The sequence below is a fragment of the Symphalangus syndactylus genome, chromosome 23 (assembly GCF_028878055.3).
Source record: "Symphalangus syndactylus isolate Jambi chromosome 23, NHGRI_mSymSyn1-v2.1_pri, whole genome shotgun sequence".
NCBI classification, from domain to species: domain Eukaryota; kingdom Metazoa; phylum Chordata; class Mammalia; order Primates; family Hylobatidae; genus Symphalangus; species Symphalangus syndactylus.
In genome coordinates this window covers 15,609,500-15,624,421 of record NC_072445.2, presented here as the reverse complement: position 1 = coordinate 15,624,421, position 14,922 = coordinate 15,609,500, and the positions used below count along the sequence as shown (strand labels likewise).

Genomic DNA, 14,922 nt, shown 5'->3' with positions numbered 1-14,922 from the left:
TACCAGTTTTGAAGAAAAAAAAAATCTTAGGCCAGGTGCAGTGGCTCATGCCTGTAATCCCAGCACTTTGGGAGGCCCCGAGGTGGGTGCCACTGCACTCCAGCCTGGGTGACAGAGCGAGATGCTGTCTCAAAAAAAAAAAAAAAAAAAAAGCTAAATTGTGGGAAACCTGTTCTGCTCTTTGAAGAATCACAACAAAAATCAAAAGTCAGGCTTGAGGCCAGGTGTAGTGGCTCATACCTGTAATCCCAACATTTTGGGAGGCCAAGGCAGGAGGATTGCCTGAAGCCAGGAGTTTGAGACCAGCCTGGTGGCATAGCAAGACCTCTTTTAGGGAAAACAAAAACAAAAACCACAAAGTTATGCTCGATATCATTTTGCCATTTCAAAACAAAATTTGAAATTTTATACCTGGTTAACTATAGACTCACCTATCCTGTTCCATTTTGAGATACAGAGTCAGGTGAATCAAATTGTTTCATTAGAGTAATATCTAAAAAAAAGAAAACAGTGATTCTTGAAGCCTTTACTTGTAAGGAACAAAAGAATATTAATAGCTTTAACACCATCATTTTTGGATATGATAGATTAGGCAAGAAATAACTTTTGTTTATCTTTACAAGAAAGGATTGTTCTTTGGTTGTCAGATATGCCAATTTATCAGGATTTCTCTAGGCAAGTGCAAATAATGGCAGAGAAGGAAACCTATGGTGAGGGGATGAGATGCATTGATCTGTTGCCTGTGAAGTTTCAAAACTGTCATTCTTCTACCTGTCTTCCTGGCCAGCTTAATGAACTGGAGACAGAACTGATCAATCTCAATTGAATCAGTAATTTCTTTTTCTTTGTGAATTTCATTTTAGGGAAACAAAGCCTGACTCTATATTGTCTTCATCTTAGCTCACATACTCCCTCTGCTGAGGGTGGCAGTCACTGCCAGGGTTCCTAGCCAGAGCTGCAGTAATTTTCAAAAAAAATGGTGAATAGGAATATAAAATGAGGCCAAGCCCCTCTGTGAATTCCATTTCTGTTCATGCCCCCACGTATTGTGACAACTACACCCTGGTAAAAGCTTCTCCTATGGCACACTCATTCTGATGCAGACTATTATGAGAAGTTACACCTCCACATCCTGTTGTCACAGAAAGCTCTGTGACACATCATCTGGCTGTGATTTGCTACCTTTCATTAGTACAGACAGGACTTGGAATCAGATGCCCAGTTGCTCTTCAGACACTGAGCCCATGATATCAACAGCTCAAGACAATTAGCAGGGACTGCAGTAGACCACTAATTTTCTACTCTCATCCATTTACCAATTTAATATAACAAAACAGTCATCAGTAAATGGTTACAGGAAAGGCTTCTGATAGAAACTAAGAGAACTCTATTTCCATTATTTATTTGCTGAAATTTAGAAATGCATTTCCTCAAGGCTGGGCACAATGGGCTCACACCCATAATCCCAACATTTCGGGAGGCCAAGGTGGGAGGACTGCTTGAAGCCAGGACTTCGAGAAATGCATTTCCCCCACAGTTAGAAACAAAATTAGAGACTGATCACTGGTTCTGCTTTGGAGTAGATGAGTTTAGCCTACCTGTCAGCTTTGTCCTTGCATGTCCAGCAGTGTGCTTTTATCTAGGAAATATGTTTCAAAAACTACGCACAGCATAAAAATATAGAACCAACAGTTTATTTTCTAAATGTTTGAATATGCCATAAGCAAATCATGCTAAAGAAAAATGTGTTTAAATACTCTATCTTTTAGTAATCTTATCCTTTTTTTCCTAAGCCTGAAATATATGCATTATTCCCTATTTTACTGGTGAGGAAACTGAGGTTCAGAGTTTTGAATAACTTACCGTTAGCACACAACTAGTTGTGAGCAGGAAGCAGAATTAGGCTTACCTAGTGCAAACAAAAAGCTTTTTAAAATCATATTGTGGGGTATCATAATTAAAGTTATAAGCCATTGTGAAGACATGGAGCCTTAACATGCTTCTACTCTGTGTGCTTGCTGCTGCACGTTCCATTATATTCCATTATACGTAAAGTTGCTGATGGCAAAAATTGGAAAGATTTGAGTTGCTTGTAACAGTCGACCCATATACCAATGACTTAAAATGAGAGATTTTATTTTTCTGTTACATAAAACAAGTCTGAAGGACATTTAGGGCCAGCATGGTGGCTGCATGGTCCTCAGTGACCCAAGCTATTTCTGTCTTTCTGTTTTACCTATCCTATTGCAAGACTTCTGTTTTCAAAGTTACCTTTTTGTCCAGCAGGAATTCCAGCGGTTTCAGATAGTGGGAAAGCCAAAGGGATGCACCTTACAACTGAGTCAGCCCTGTCTAAGCAGAGTTCCACACAGTCATTCCTTTATCTTAGCCAGAACTTCCATGGCCACACCATGCAGGCATGTGAAGCTGGGAAATGCAGTCATAAAGAGTGTCACATTGCGCCCCCACAAAAATTGAGGTTCAGATACCGAGAAATATGGAGAATGCATAATGAATGGCAAGTCGCTGTCTCTGCCATAGCTATAAAAAACTCCTCACAACCTATGTCTTATACCTTCCCAAACCACATAGGCAAACGACGAAAATCCAATCCCAAACCCCTTGTTCTGAGTGAAGCTAGAAAGCAGTTAATGATCTACAGACTACCTCAGGTTCTCCGGCTGCACCTTAAAAGATTCAGGTGAGCTTGCTGTGGGAGTCCTAGCTGGGTGAGAGCTGTGGGAATAGCTGCTCCAAAGGCTTTGGTGAGGGCAAATGTCTTCTGCAGTGTTGGGAGGGGAAGCCTGTTCACTTGAGACCTTGTGTTTTCCATGGAGATTAAACTGTTCACATCCACTAAGGCAAATTGATGTGGGAGCCCAGCAGGACTGGGCTTTTGCTCTCATGCTCCTGTGTAATTAATTATCCAGCCTGCACTTGGTGTCTGTGCTTAAAGATTTCATCCAGCCTGGCTTGGACTTATGTAGATTCATCTTCAGGATGAAGTATAAAATAATCTGGAAAAGAAGCACAGGCAGGAAACTACAAAAAGACTGTTGCTTGAATTACTTGTTGAGGGATCTCTAGGTTTAGCGTACTTCATGGAACATTAACAGCAAATAAATGGGCCAGGCGCAGTGGCTCATGACTGTAACCCTAGAACTTTGGGAGGCCAAGGTAGGCAGATCGCTTGAGCTCAGGAGTTTGAGACCAGCCTGGGCAACATGGTTAAAACCCTGTCTCTATAAAAAATGCAAAAATTAGCCAGGCGCGGTGGTGTGCACCTATAGTCCCACCTACTCGGGAGGTTGAGGTGGGAGGATCACCTGAGCTCGGGAAGGTTGAAGCTGCAGTGAGCCTTTATCGATCACACCACTGCACTGCAACCTGGGCAACAGAGTGAGACCCTGTCTGAAAATAAATAAATAAATAAATAAGTGTGAACATTGATTACCACCATTTTATTGATGGGAAAACCAAAACCAGAAGGTTAAATTTTCTCAGTTCCCTGTTTTATTAATACCTACCTCTACCTACGATTATATATGCCAGTTTTTACTAGTAACAAGCTTATATCCATGTTCTAGGTGGTCTGGCCGTAATCATCGAGAGAAGATTGGGGTCCACGTCGTCTTTGACCAGGTATTAACCATGGAACCTTACTGCTGCAGGGACATGCTCTCCTCTCTTGACAAAGAGACCTTTGCCTATGATCTCTCCGCAGTGGTCATGCATCACGGGAAAGGGTTTGGCTCAGGACACTACACAGCCTATTGCTACAACACAGAGGGAGGTGCGTGCGCTTTACTCTGTGGGGTGGGGGACACGGAAAGGGGTTGATTTGTCCACATTTTATTGTTTTCCTTTTATTTCCATCCCATGGATTACCTAGAGGGAAATTACATACATCAAAATCCAGTGGAAAGAATTGTGAAAATTGGGTTGGGCGCCGTGGCTCACACCTGTAATCCCAACACTTTGGGAGGCCGAGGCGGGTGGATCACCTGAGGTCAGGAGTTCAAGACCAGCCTGGCCAACATGGTTAAACCCCATCTCTACTAAAATAGTACAAAAATTAGCCGGGCGTGGTGGCGGGCACTGGTAATCCCAGGTACTCAGGAGGCTGAGGCAGGAGAATCACTTGAACCTGGGAGGCAGAGGTTGCAGTGAGCCGAGATTATGCCACTGCACTTCAGCCTGGGTGACAGAGCAAGACTTATCTCAAAAAAAAAATAAAAAGAAGTATGAAAGTTGGATTCAAATTTTGGGTATATCACTAAGTAACAACATATGGTTGTTCTAAGAATGAAAAGGAATTGACATGTAAAAGTGCTTAGAACAGGACCTAGGCCCTGTGCAATGGCTCATGCCTGTAATTCCAACACTTTGGGAGGCAGAGGCGGGAGGATTGCTTGAGGCCGAGGGTTCAAGACTAGCCTGGGCAACATAGTAAGACTCCATCTCTACAAAAAATTTAAAAATTACCCAGGCGTAATGGTGTGCACCTGTGGTCCTAGCTACTTGGGAGGCTGAGGTGGGAGAATTGCTGGAGCCCAGGAGTTTGAAGTTGCAATGAGCTATGATTTCACCACTGCATTCTAGCCTGGGCAACAGAGTGAGATCTTGACTCAAATAAATAAATAAAAAGAGCAGTTGCCTAGCACATAGTGCTTGTTCAGTCAGTGTTGGAGGATATTGTAGTATTATCAAAAGTATTGGTTATTGATAATATTACTGTTTTGTGGTAATGCTACTTCTGCACACCCCAGTTTCCTTCTTGGTTATGCAGAAACAGTAGAACCTGTGTAACCTCAAGGAGATATTGTATGAATCTCACTAGCCGCAGCTTATAATAAAGCCGAGAACATTTACTGAGCACTTACTATGTTCTTACTACTTCCCCTGCCATGGGAAGTGTGGGGATGCAAGGGCCCCTCCAAAGGAGCTTTAGGTCCTCATCCTCCAGAGTGGAGTCTTCCAGCGACTGCACTGACTGATGGGCTGCAGGTGTGTTTTCAGCTGTTCACTCTTCTTGAACTGCACAGCCCTTGGGGCAGCCAGAGCCTGTGAATAAATACTTTTTTGTTCCTTCTAAATTTTCCTTCATCACTCCCCTCTATTTCCACTTTTCCTCTCCTCCTCCTCTTCCTCATCTCCCCATTGCTTAGCCTGCAGTATCGCAGCTATCTTTCTTTTTTTTTTTTGAGACGGAGTCTCGCTCTGTTGCCCAGGCTGGAGTGCAGTGGCACAATCTCGGCTCACTGCAAGCTCCGCCTCCTGGGTTCACGCCATTCTCCTGCCTCAGCCTCTCCGAGTAGCTGGGACTACAGGCGCCCGCCACCACGCCCGGCTAATTTTTTGTATTTTTAGTAGAGACGGGGTTTCACCGTGGTCTCAATCTCCTGACCTCGTGATCTGCCCGCCTCGGCCTCCCAAAGTGCTGGGATTACAAGCGTGAGCCACCGCGCCCAGCCCACAGCTATCTTTCTAGAAGGCCCTAGTGGACAATGAAAAAGCCTGAAGAAAACAAAGATAAACATTGCAGTCAGTCAGCCAGGTGCGGTGGCTCACGCCTGTAATCCCAGCACTTTGGGAGGCCGAGGCAGGCAGATCACGAGGTCAGGAGATCGAGACCATCCTGGCTAACATGGTGAAACCCCCGTCTCTACTAAAAATACAAAAAATTAGCCGGGCGTGGTGGTGGGCACCTGTAGTCCCAGCTACTCGGGAGGCTGAGGCAGGAGAATGGTGTGAACCCGGGAGGTGGAGCTTGCAGTGAGCTGAGAACCCGCCACTGCACTCCAGCCTGGGTGACAGAGCGAGACTCTGTCTCAAAAAAAAAAAAATAATAATTGCAGTCAGTCGATAAGCAGTACTGTGGGGCTTGGTGGGGTTAAAGCCAGTGGATACACAAAAATCTGTCAGTTTCATTTACCTCTCCCTTTCCCCACCAATAATCGAGGGTTGGCTCTATTCAGAACTTCTCTGTGCCTTTCTTCATCTCCTGATTTTGCCTGCTGACTAGAAATATGAATTAGGTGGTCATTTTCTCTTTTTTTCTCCTTTGGTTTCCTAGGTTTTTGGGTCCACTGCAATGACTCAAAGCTGAATGTATGCAGTGTCGAGGAAGTGTGCAAAACCCAGGCCTACATCCTTTTTTACACTCAAAGAACAGTGCAGGGCAATGCAAGAATCTCAGAAACCCATCTCCAAGCTCAGGTGCAGTCCAGCAACAATGATGAAGGCAGACCACAGACATTTTCCTGAATGGGAGGCATGTATCAAAGACTGGCTTTTGTGTATTGGTGTCCATACATCTTTCCTCTTATAGGAAATAAGGCTACTGCAGGAACAGATTACTAGGTTTGCCTCACTGGGTCTAGAGTAGAAGGTGCCAGGTGATTCGTGTCCTGTCATAAATTTTGTAGTCTCTTTCTTTTGAATGAGTTTGGGAGTTCCCTCCTTTCCTAAAAACAAAAGAAGTAACTTCTATGAAGATCCTTTCATCAGTTGCTTCTGAATATAGAGGGATCTGGGTGGAAGAAAGGGGGAGTAAATCAATCATATCCACACAGGAGAGCAGCCATGTTTTCTCTCCATGATGTGATTCCCCTGCTAATCAGGACCTCCTTGCAGCACCAGAAGAACCCTCCGGATGTGAGCAGCCCTGGACAGAGCACGTGAGGAGGGGCCCTGGGCTAGCAGTTTGCTGGATGGGATTGGCTCCAAGATGGGAGATGAAGTCTAAAGGGTTTATTCCCACAAAGGAAGTAACCTTCAAGGGTTTAAAACAAACTTCCTTTTTTGGGGATAGCAGCTGAAGAGTGGAGTGAGATTCATGGAACAAATTTCCCCATGCAAAGTGGGATGGTTTTCATATGTCATACCCTCCCTACCTGCTGCTGTCATTTAATCATTCCATACTTCTGAGACTGGCACGAATACCCCTTCATTCTAAAGAAGGGGCAGGTCATATAAAGAAGCAATAGACTAGCACATGTTCCATGATGAGCCAAAGGACACTCCTGGCTATCCCAGTTCTGTAGCAGATCCCTGGTTCAGGTCTAGGACAAGCACATGGTTTGGTTTAAATTGATTCTTAGGTTTTCTCAGAACTCAATTGAGGGTGGGCAAAGACAGCTGATGCTCCAGGGCTTATTGAATGCGTGTCACCCGTTCTCGCTTCAGTGCAGCATGCAGCTTCTTAGCCTGCAGCTTCTTTCTTGCTCCTGGAGAGCTAGAACATTCATGTTCACAGGGTTTGGGACCTTTTGGTTCTCTAGGGTATGTTAACTGCTTAGGAGTCCACCTCGTACATATCTGAAGAGTTGATTACCAATGGCCTTGACCTGTTTCCTCCCAAATCTGATAATCCCTACTGTTGCTTTACCCCCCATACTCAGTCCATCAGAGAAAAAAAACAAGAGTGCCCTGTCCTTTCCCCCAGTGCTAGTAAAATACATCTTCCTTTTTAAATTGGGTCAGTTTCTAAACAGAATGAAATTGCCCAGATAAAAACCCTTGTCCCCATCAGACACCACTTCATTCTTAGTTCTTCACTTAGATTTGCTGGTGAAAGTGAATGCAAACCCTAACTTTTGTTGCTGTGGTCACTGCAGTGAGCCTCACTCAGCCTGTCACTATGAATGCTCATCTTTTGACTGAGTATATCATATTAATGTTTGAATTCAGGTAGAAGTACAGTTGTCACTTGAAGGGAGTAGATGTGGAAGGCGTTCGGGGAGGGGTGGGAAGTGGGGAAAGCGAGGCTAAAGAATGAGGGTTATAGCTTTAGCAATGTTGATGAGCCACATTTCCCACACAGATCCTGTAGCATTTGCTGTTGACCTCTTTTGAGATGAACTCTCCCATAGGCCCTGCCAGGCAGCACTGAGACATGGAGGAAATTCAGACAAAAATGGCTCACCCTGATAGGGAAGGAGTGACTATATTTTAAATTAAACTTGCTTTTTCCAACACTGTGAGGTTTCTGTAATATTTAGCTTTTATTTGGAAGCGATAGCGTATGGCATTTTTTATGCTGTTTGGTTTATATTGTCTACTGCAGGCTTCTTTGTATAAGCTTTGCCTGGGCTCACCCTCTCCTGGACACTGTTTTAAAGTGTCACCGCTGTCCATGCTGCCAGAGGCTCTGATGTGAAGCTGTACTCTCAAGATCCACGTTTTTAAGTAGGCATGATTAGTAATGACTTTTTGTGGCAATAGAAACGCCCATTAACTCAAAAAAACCAAGGAGAGTAAAAAGGAAAGGAAACTATGAATCGTGCCTCATCTTTCATTGAATCCTATATTTATTATTCTAGAAAAAGAGAACTTACAAGACAGAGAAGAACTAATAGAGCATCTACTTTACCCCTCAGGCTGTCCAGTGGGGATAATTATTAATAAACATTTAATGGAAAATTCAAAGATCTTCCAATTTAATTTTTAAAAATAGTTTTATACCAAATATTATAAGGATTTATTAAGCAGATTAAGGACTTTGTGAAATAAGTGCTTAGCTGAGCACGCATATATCAAAGTAATAAAAGAAACTAACATCAGAGTCTCCACTGAGCTACACATTTGTGAAAGGTGCCCACTGCAGTTACAGACACCTCAGGTACCCAGAGGCGGCAGCACTAGCACTTAGGCAGTTAGTATTTAAGGAGATTTTTATTAAGAGTTCCCTGCTGCATAAGCCAATGGCTATTGTGAGGGAAATGTCCCTTTGCCTTTAATTTATTTACATATTGGGTATAGATGAATGTCTCAGTTGCATCTGAAATTGAATCATTCTAAAGAGAAGAAAATAAGAACCAGGTAAAAGCTGACTAGATGCTGCCAAATCAAACCCAAGGTCTCCTAACCGAACCTTAATGGGCCTGCTTCTCTCCCAGGGCAAGTAGTTAAGAGTCTCATTCCAGGAACCCTTTGTAGTTAGTTGGCTGGCATGTTTACTTGCTGCTGTAGCCAGCCAAGATGAGTGCACCTAGGCCCTCAAAAAGGATTTTTTTTTTACCTCAATCTAGCCTGACCCTCATATCTGTGGTTGCCTCTGAGACGAACATCCATGCTAGTATAAAAATAGTTAGGAATGCCCTTGGCAGCCAGGAACTGAAGCTCTTATTAAATGATGGACAGAGCTCTTGCCAGCTTTGATCCAGCCCCTCAGTCTTGGAGTTATGGGGCAGGGTTGGGGGGGGCAGTGCTACACTGTAAAGAATTTCCAGGCTGGGCACGGTGGCTCATGCCTGTAATCCCAGCACTTTGGGAGGCCAAGGAGGGCGGATCACAAGGTCAAGAGATTGAGATCATCCTGGCCAACATGGTGAAACTCCGTCTCTACTAAAAATACAAAAATTAGCTGGGCATGGTGGCGCGTGCCTGTAGTCCCAGCTACTGGGGAGGCTGAGGCAGGAGAATTGCTTGAACCCGGGAGGCAGAAGGGGCAGTGAGCCGAGATCGTGCCACTGCACTCCAGCGTGGCGACAGAGCGAGACTCCGTCTCAAAAACAAACAAACAAAAAAACCAAAAAAAAAAAAAATTTCCAGATGTCTCTTAAAATGTCATGAATAAAATTGGAAACTGTAGAAGTGTTACTGTGTCCTATGGACTCAATAGCAGAGTTTATTTTTGTTTTTAATGGCAAGGCTTCTAGAGTCAATGATTGTATGAGTTTGCTACTCTGGCTGTGCTTACAGCTCCATCCAAGTACAAGGGAAGAACCAATGAGGTGGATTGGCTGACAGTGGGGCATGCCCCAGCATAAGCCCTAGAGAGGTCGACAGTAGTGCAGAATGAAAACTTGGTTGGGGATGGCGGGTGGGGGGTGGGAGGAGGGTGGGCGGGCCGGGAGGGAGAAATGGAGTTTGTTCTACTTACCGATAAAGCTTTGTGAACTAATTTTATACAATTCATAAAATTTGGTGCCTTGTACTCAATTATGGTTTGCATGGAATTGAAAAGATTAAGGGAAAGGATTTCTTCTTGTCATTTCAAGTGGCAAATGGGTCTGTGTAGTGTTTAAAGGACATCTGGTGTCACAGACTTTTAAAAAGCATTTCATGTCTCTTGTGTGTGAATGCAAATTATTCTTACCAGCAAGTTCTGAAATTATGTTACAATGTCCAGATTCTTTGTATTTGTGACTGTTCATCATATGGCTGCTTTTCAAGGCAGACTGTGTACTCCATTGTTTTTCACTTCCCTTGTCATGTTCCATACATTTACTTGGGCCTTTTTAAATCAGGCTGGGGGGCTACCCCTTCTTAAATGTATACTATATCCCTATCTGAGGTTACCTCTTGTGAGTGGAAGGGTTGCTTTCCCAGGTGGTTGGGAGAGCACGAATGTTTAGAAAAGGCCTTTTAGTCTTTATCAAAACAATGACTAATGCTGGGCAACATATAGCAGAAGTCAAACAAAAATGATTCCTCCTGAAGTGGTACCTTCATTGGTTCTGATGTTCTTTTGCAAAAAATGTCCGGAAGCAGTATAGAAAACCCCCTGTATGTGAACCTTAGATTGTAAGACAAGCCAGTGCACTGTGTAATATGCAAAGGGAGTAGTGCAAGAGAAGGCACCCGTCCCAGCTCTCCATGCCCTTTCCCTGGCAGGCGCTGATTGAGATGGTGCTGAGTGAATGTGGAAGGTGCTAAGACCCAGTCTCTTCACTGCAGGGCTGTTTACAGCCAGTTTCTTTTACTCTGACCTTAAGGTTTCCACTGAGCTCATGAAACTTCAACATATGGTATTTAAGTTTCCCACTCAAATGCACACTTGAAAATTGGGTCCCTCAGCCTCATTACTGAACTAAATAAGTGAAGAGGTTGTATCTTTGGGGTAAAACTTTCCAGGGCCACTTAATTTTTTAACCAGTTAAGTACGCATCTTCGTGGTGGTTCAGACTTTTTAAGTCAGCACTAAAGCTGAAAAGCGCCTTCTAAATATGACTGTGAGTTTAGTCTGTATCTTACGTTTAGTAACTGTTCTGTTGGGCCAGGACTATGACTTTCATTACTATGTACTTATTCATCCCACACTCTGCACTAAATACACCATAGCTACTATAGCATTGTGGCAGGCACTCATTTTTGTGGACTCATTCCATACTTCTGCTGGCATATTTCATTTAAAATCTAGCTAAAGATTTTCACAGTACTGTGTTAACTAGCCAGGGCTGAAAAGTGTGACAGGATATCAAATTGACTTTCCTTGGGGAAAATGTTGCTTTGGCAATAGTGAAGTCCAACTCCTTCATTTATAGAATTAATGATTACTCATCAATTTTTGAAAGTTGTAGATTAAGTAGTTTTATTCTTAACCACTTTGAAGATTTAAGCCAGTTTAAATGAAACATTGGCTGGACACAGTGCTAGCACCTGTAATCCCAACACTTTGGGAGGCCAAGGTGGGAGGATTGCTTGAGGCCAGGAGCTCAAGACCAGCCTGGGAAACAGATTTGAAATCTTTTCAAAAATGTATAAAAATTTAAAAATAAATGAATCCTTACTCAACCATCATTATGGCTTTAAAACCCAACCAACAGTAAACAGTTACTTGAAGCCAAAACAGTAAATTTTGAATGAAATTTGAATTATGCTTTTGGAAGCTGCCATGTCTTAATTCTTGCTGGATTTTGATTTTCAATTTTGGAAGTTTTTATCAAATAAAACTCTTCAGTCATGAGTATATCAGGTAGCAGCCTTTAAGGATCTACGTTTCATTCCTATAAAGAACAGGAGACGCTGGTATTTCTTGTCTTAGCAAGTGGTCTGATGCAGGTCTAAATGGGGGTTAGCATCTATACTGTGGCTTAAAAGTTTCCTCCTTGGTCACCATTTGGGAGGTGATGGCTTCAAAGCTAAGCTTTGCTCTCATGTGACCCTTCTTTATCTTAATACCCAGTAAGATATAAACCTCTCAGAGTCTACCCAGTGTAGACTCAAAGGGTCTTAGCTTCATCTATCAGATAAGATCTATCTGATTTATACAAAGAATGGTGCTGTTTTTATATACATACTAAAAAAATTAATTCTCAAACAATTTTCTTAATATTTACGCCAGCAAGGTCAGGAAAGACTATTTTGTCCTGTTTATCTTCAGTAGTGAACAAACTGCTAGAGACATCTGTCATTCTTACAGGCCACTGTGGTCCATATATACTGACCCTCCTTTCCAATTAACGTCCTTTAATCCCATACTAGTTCCATAAGAGACTTGGCACATAAAAGCAGTTTTTTAATGCCTAGTAAACTGATCAGAAAAAAAATATTGCCACGGTGGACCTGTTTCTATCCACCTCTTTCGATGGGTATACAAGTCTATACATGCCAGTTCCGTACATACTCCATTTCCAAAGAGCCCCCAAACCCTGGACAGTAGCACTACCATGAATTTTAGGGTCACAAAACATTTCCTTCTGAAGGAAGCAGCTTCCTCAGCAGTGTCACTTTAGTGAGCACTGCCCAGGCTTACTTCACTTTGCCTCCCCCTACACATCACTGCCCTCTTTCTGCCACCAAACCTCACTATTCCAGCAACAATGCCTCCCTGGTGCCTGGAAAACCCATCTGGTGCACTAAAATGCTATGCAACACCAAATGGCTTCTTCCCCTAATATTGCTCAACAATGTAAATTCTTCAAGAATAAACTTCATGCTACGTTAACATCAATGTATGGTTACACCTTCCTTTTTTTTTTTTCCCTTTTAAAATGAAGCAGACCACCTCCATTAAAATCCATGTTTGGGGCTTGTTTTGTCTCTCAAGTGTGAAATATAAATCATGTTTTTATGATTTTTGTAAATCTTTTTACACCTTGTTTTTGTAAGCAAAAATTTCTTATTAAAAGAATAAAATGACTGCCTTTGTGTGCAGTATTTATTTCAAATGTTTGTTAAAACAGCACTGTTATTTCTCAGGACAAGAGCAAAGATCACCCCCTGCAGAAGCTTGGGAACTATGTACAGAACTTTACAGAATAGAGGCAATACTTTTGCTTAAGCCTGTCTGCTGACCAGAGAATGGAATTCTGCATGGACTCAAGGAACAAAAGGAAACTAGGCAGGGAAAGGGAAGAAAAGTGCCCATCTGAATCAAACTTCAGCTGCCATCAGGGCACATCTTGTGGTGGTCACAGATTGTAGGCTGTTTTTTGGAAGATTCGGGTTCAGCACAGGATTCCATTTGTCTGCAATCAGATGATAAGACAACAGGTGGCATTAGAACTGTAAAAGTATGGGAGGGAAACTGGTAAGAGATACTTAAATCCCTCGCAACATCTGAAAACACATTTAACTAGGAATAGTTAAGGGTTTTACATCACATTCTTTTGTATATTTCATGAATAGTTGACAGAAAACATTGCTTCACCCAGTCTCTAGGTCTCCTAAGACACGCAGGGGTGTGGTTCAGTGCTTACCTACTTGCCTACACCCCTGGCTGAGGTGCCATGAGGTCAATGTCACTCAAGTTCCTGGCCAGCCAAACTCCCGCAGCAAAGAGTCCCAAATTTAGTATCAAGTTCCTGGAAAAACAATGTGTTTTATTAACCCTGTGGTCACTGAGTCAGTTGTACAGTTAACGAAATGTACTGGGGGGGAAAGGCTTCCATCACCACCACCTTCCCGAGGCGTTGATACGTGGTTGTGACGTGGCAGGTTGCTCAAGACCCACGTGGGAATTTGGAGTTCATTTTTGTGCCTAATAGGCTGGGCGCGGTGGTTCACGCCTATAATTCCAGCACTTTGGGAGGCCAAGGCAGGCGGATCACGAGGTCAGGAGCTCGAGACCAGCCTGGCCAACATGGTGAAACCCCGTCTCTACTAAAAATACAAAAATTAGCTGGGCGTGGTGGCGCGCGCTTGTAATCCCAGCTACTGGGGAGGCTGAGGCAGGAGAATCGCTTGAACCCGGGAGGCAGAAAGGGCAGTGAGCCGAGATCGCGCCTCTGCACTCCAGCCTGGGCGACAGAGTGAGACTCCGTCTCAAAAAAAAAAAAAAAAAAAAGGCCGGGCGCAGTGGCTCACGCCTGTAATCCCAACACTTTGGGAGGCCGAGGCCGGCGGATCACGAGGTCAGGAGATCGAGACCATCCTGGCTAACACGGTGAAAGCCCGTCTCTACTAAAAATACAAAAAATTAGCCGGGCGTGGTGGCGGGCGCCCGTAGTCCCGGCTACTCGGGAGGCTGAGGCAGGAGGATGGCGTGAACGCGGGAGGCGGAGCTTGCAGTGAGCCGAGATCGCGCCACTGCACTCCAGCCTGGGCAACAGAGTGAGACTCCGTCTCAAAAAAAAAAAAAAAAAGTAAGACCAAACGCAAAGCCCAGCTAAAGCACTAGTTCAGGGCCGAAAAAGCCTGTTTACGTGCTAGCACCTCTTCCCTTGATCAGGGTGACATTACAGATAACAGCCACATGACAGAGAGATCGCTTTTGCCACACAGGAACTCTCCTGGCCAAGGACCTCAGTGAGGCACAGCCAGAGCTACCAAGACGCCACAATGCTGACAGTGTTAAAAAACAAAAACAAAAAACCCTGAGGCGCCAGCCTCGCGAGAAAGGGGAAATACGGACGTAAGGGCCAGAAAAGGACAAAGTTCCTTGGGCTCGGTTACCTCCGGAAGTCATTCCTATCAGTGGCAAAGCGGTAGACGCCCCGAAGCCAATCTCCCACGTTGTCCGGTATTTCGGGAGTTTCATTAGCCGAACCAGCAGCGCTGACCGGGACCCCGCTGGAAGCCATAGTGGAAAGCTTCGCATGGGCCTCGGTGGAGGAACCGTATCGGCGTCGCCGCTGAATGACGCACCTCCGGTCTGGCACTTCCGGCTGCTACCGGCCGGTTGGGGGGGCGCTGTTCGCTTAGTCCGACATCCGGAAGAGAGACGGCCCCCTGCTGCGCGTCCACGAACTCTAG

The 14,922-nt window shown here is 44.1% G+C and overlaps 2 protein-coding genes and 1 long non-coding RNA gene across 37 annotated transcripts in view; 1 reads left to right on the top strand and 2 right to left on the bottom strand.

Moving 5' to 3' along the window:
* USP49 (ubiquitin specific peptidase 49) overlaps positions 1-12,868 on the top strand; it is a 98,264-nt gene extending 85,396 nt beyond the window's left edge. For 21 of the 35 annotated variants that reach the window (XM_055264271.2, XM_063633110.1, XM_063633101.1 and 18 more), the window contains 3 exons: positions 2,593-2,701; positions 3,588-3,793; positions 6,077-12,868. In XM_055264271.2, coding sequence (XP_055120246.2) covers positions 2,593-2,701; positions 3,588-3,793; positions 6,077-6,267 — 506 coding nt within the window. In that variant the 3' untranslated portion in view covers positions 6,268-12,868. The remainder of the gene's footprint in view (positions 1-2,592; positions 2,702-3,587; positions 3,794-6,076) is intronic. The other 14 variants (XM_063633114.1, XM_063633113.1, XM_063633115.1 and 11 more) reach the window with 9 other exon arrangements.
* Positions 1,679-5,732, bottom strand: LOC134735779 (uncharacterized). The gene is made up of 2 exons (XR_010119255.1): positions 4,884-5,732; positions 1,679-3,017 (listed from the first exon to the last, which is right to left on the bottom strand). It is a non-coding gene; the product is annotated as an uncharacterized lncRNA (long non-coding RNA).
* A 559-nt stretch (positions 12,869-13,427) lies between the features above and the next one.
* Positions 13,428-14,886, bottom strand: TOMM6 (translocase of outer mitochondrial membrane 6). Its single transcript, XM_055264302.2, has 2 exons — positions 14,623-14,886; positions 13,428-13,532 (listed from the first exon to the last, which is right to left on the bottom strand). The coding sequence occupies exons 1-2, from the start codon at positions 14,748-14,750 to the stop codon at positions 13,436-13,438; spliced, it is 225 nt and encodes a 74-aa protein (XP_055120277.1). The 5' UTR covers positions 14,751-14,886; the 3' UTR covers positions 13,428-13,435.
* Positions 14,887-14,922: the final 36 nt, after the last annotated feature.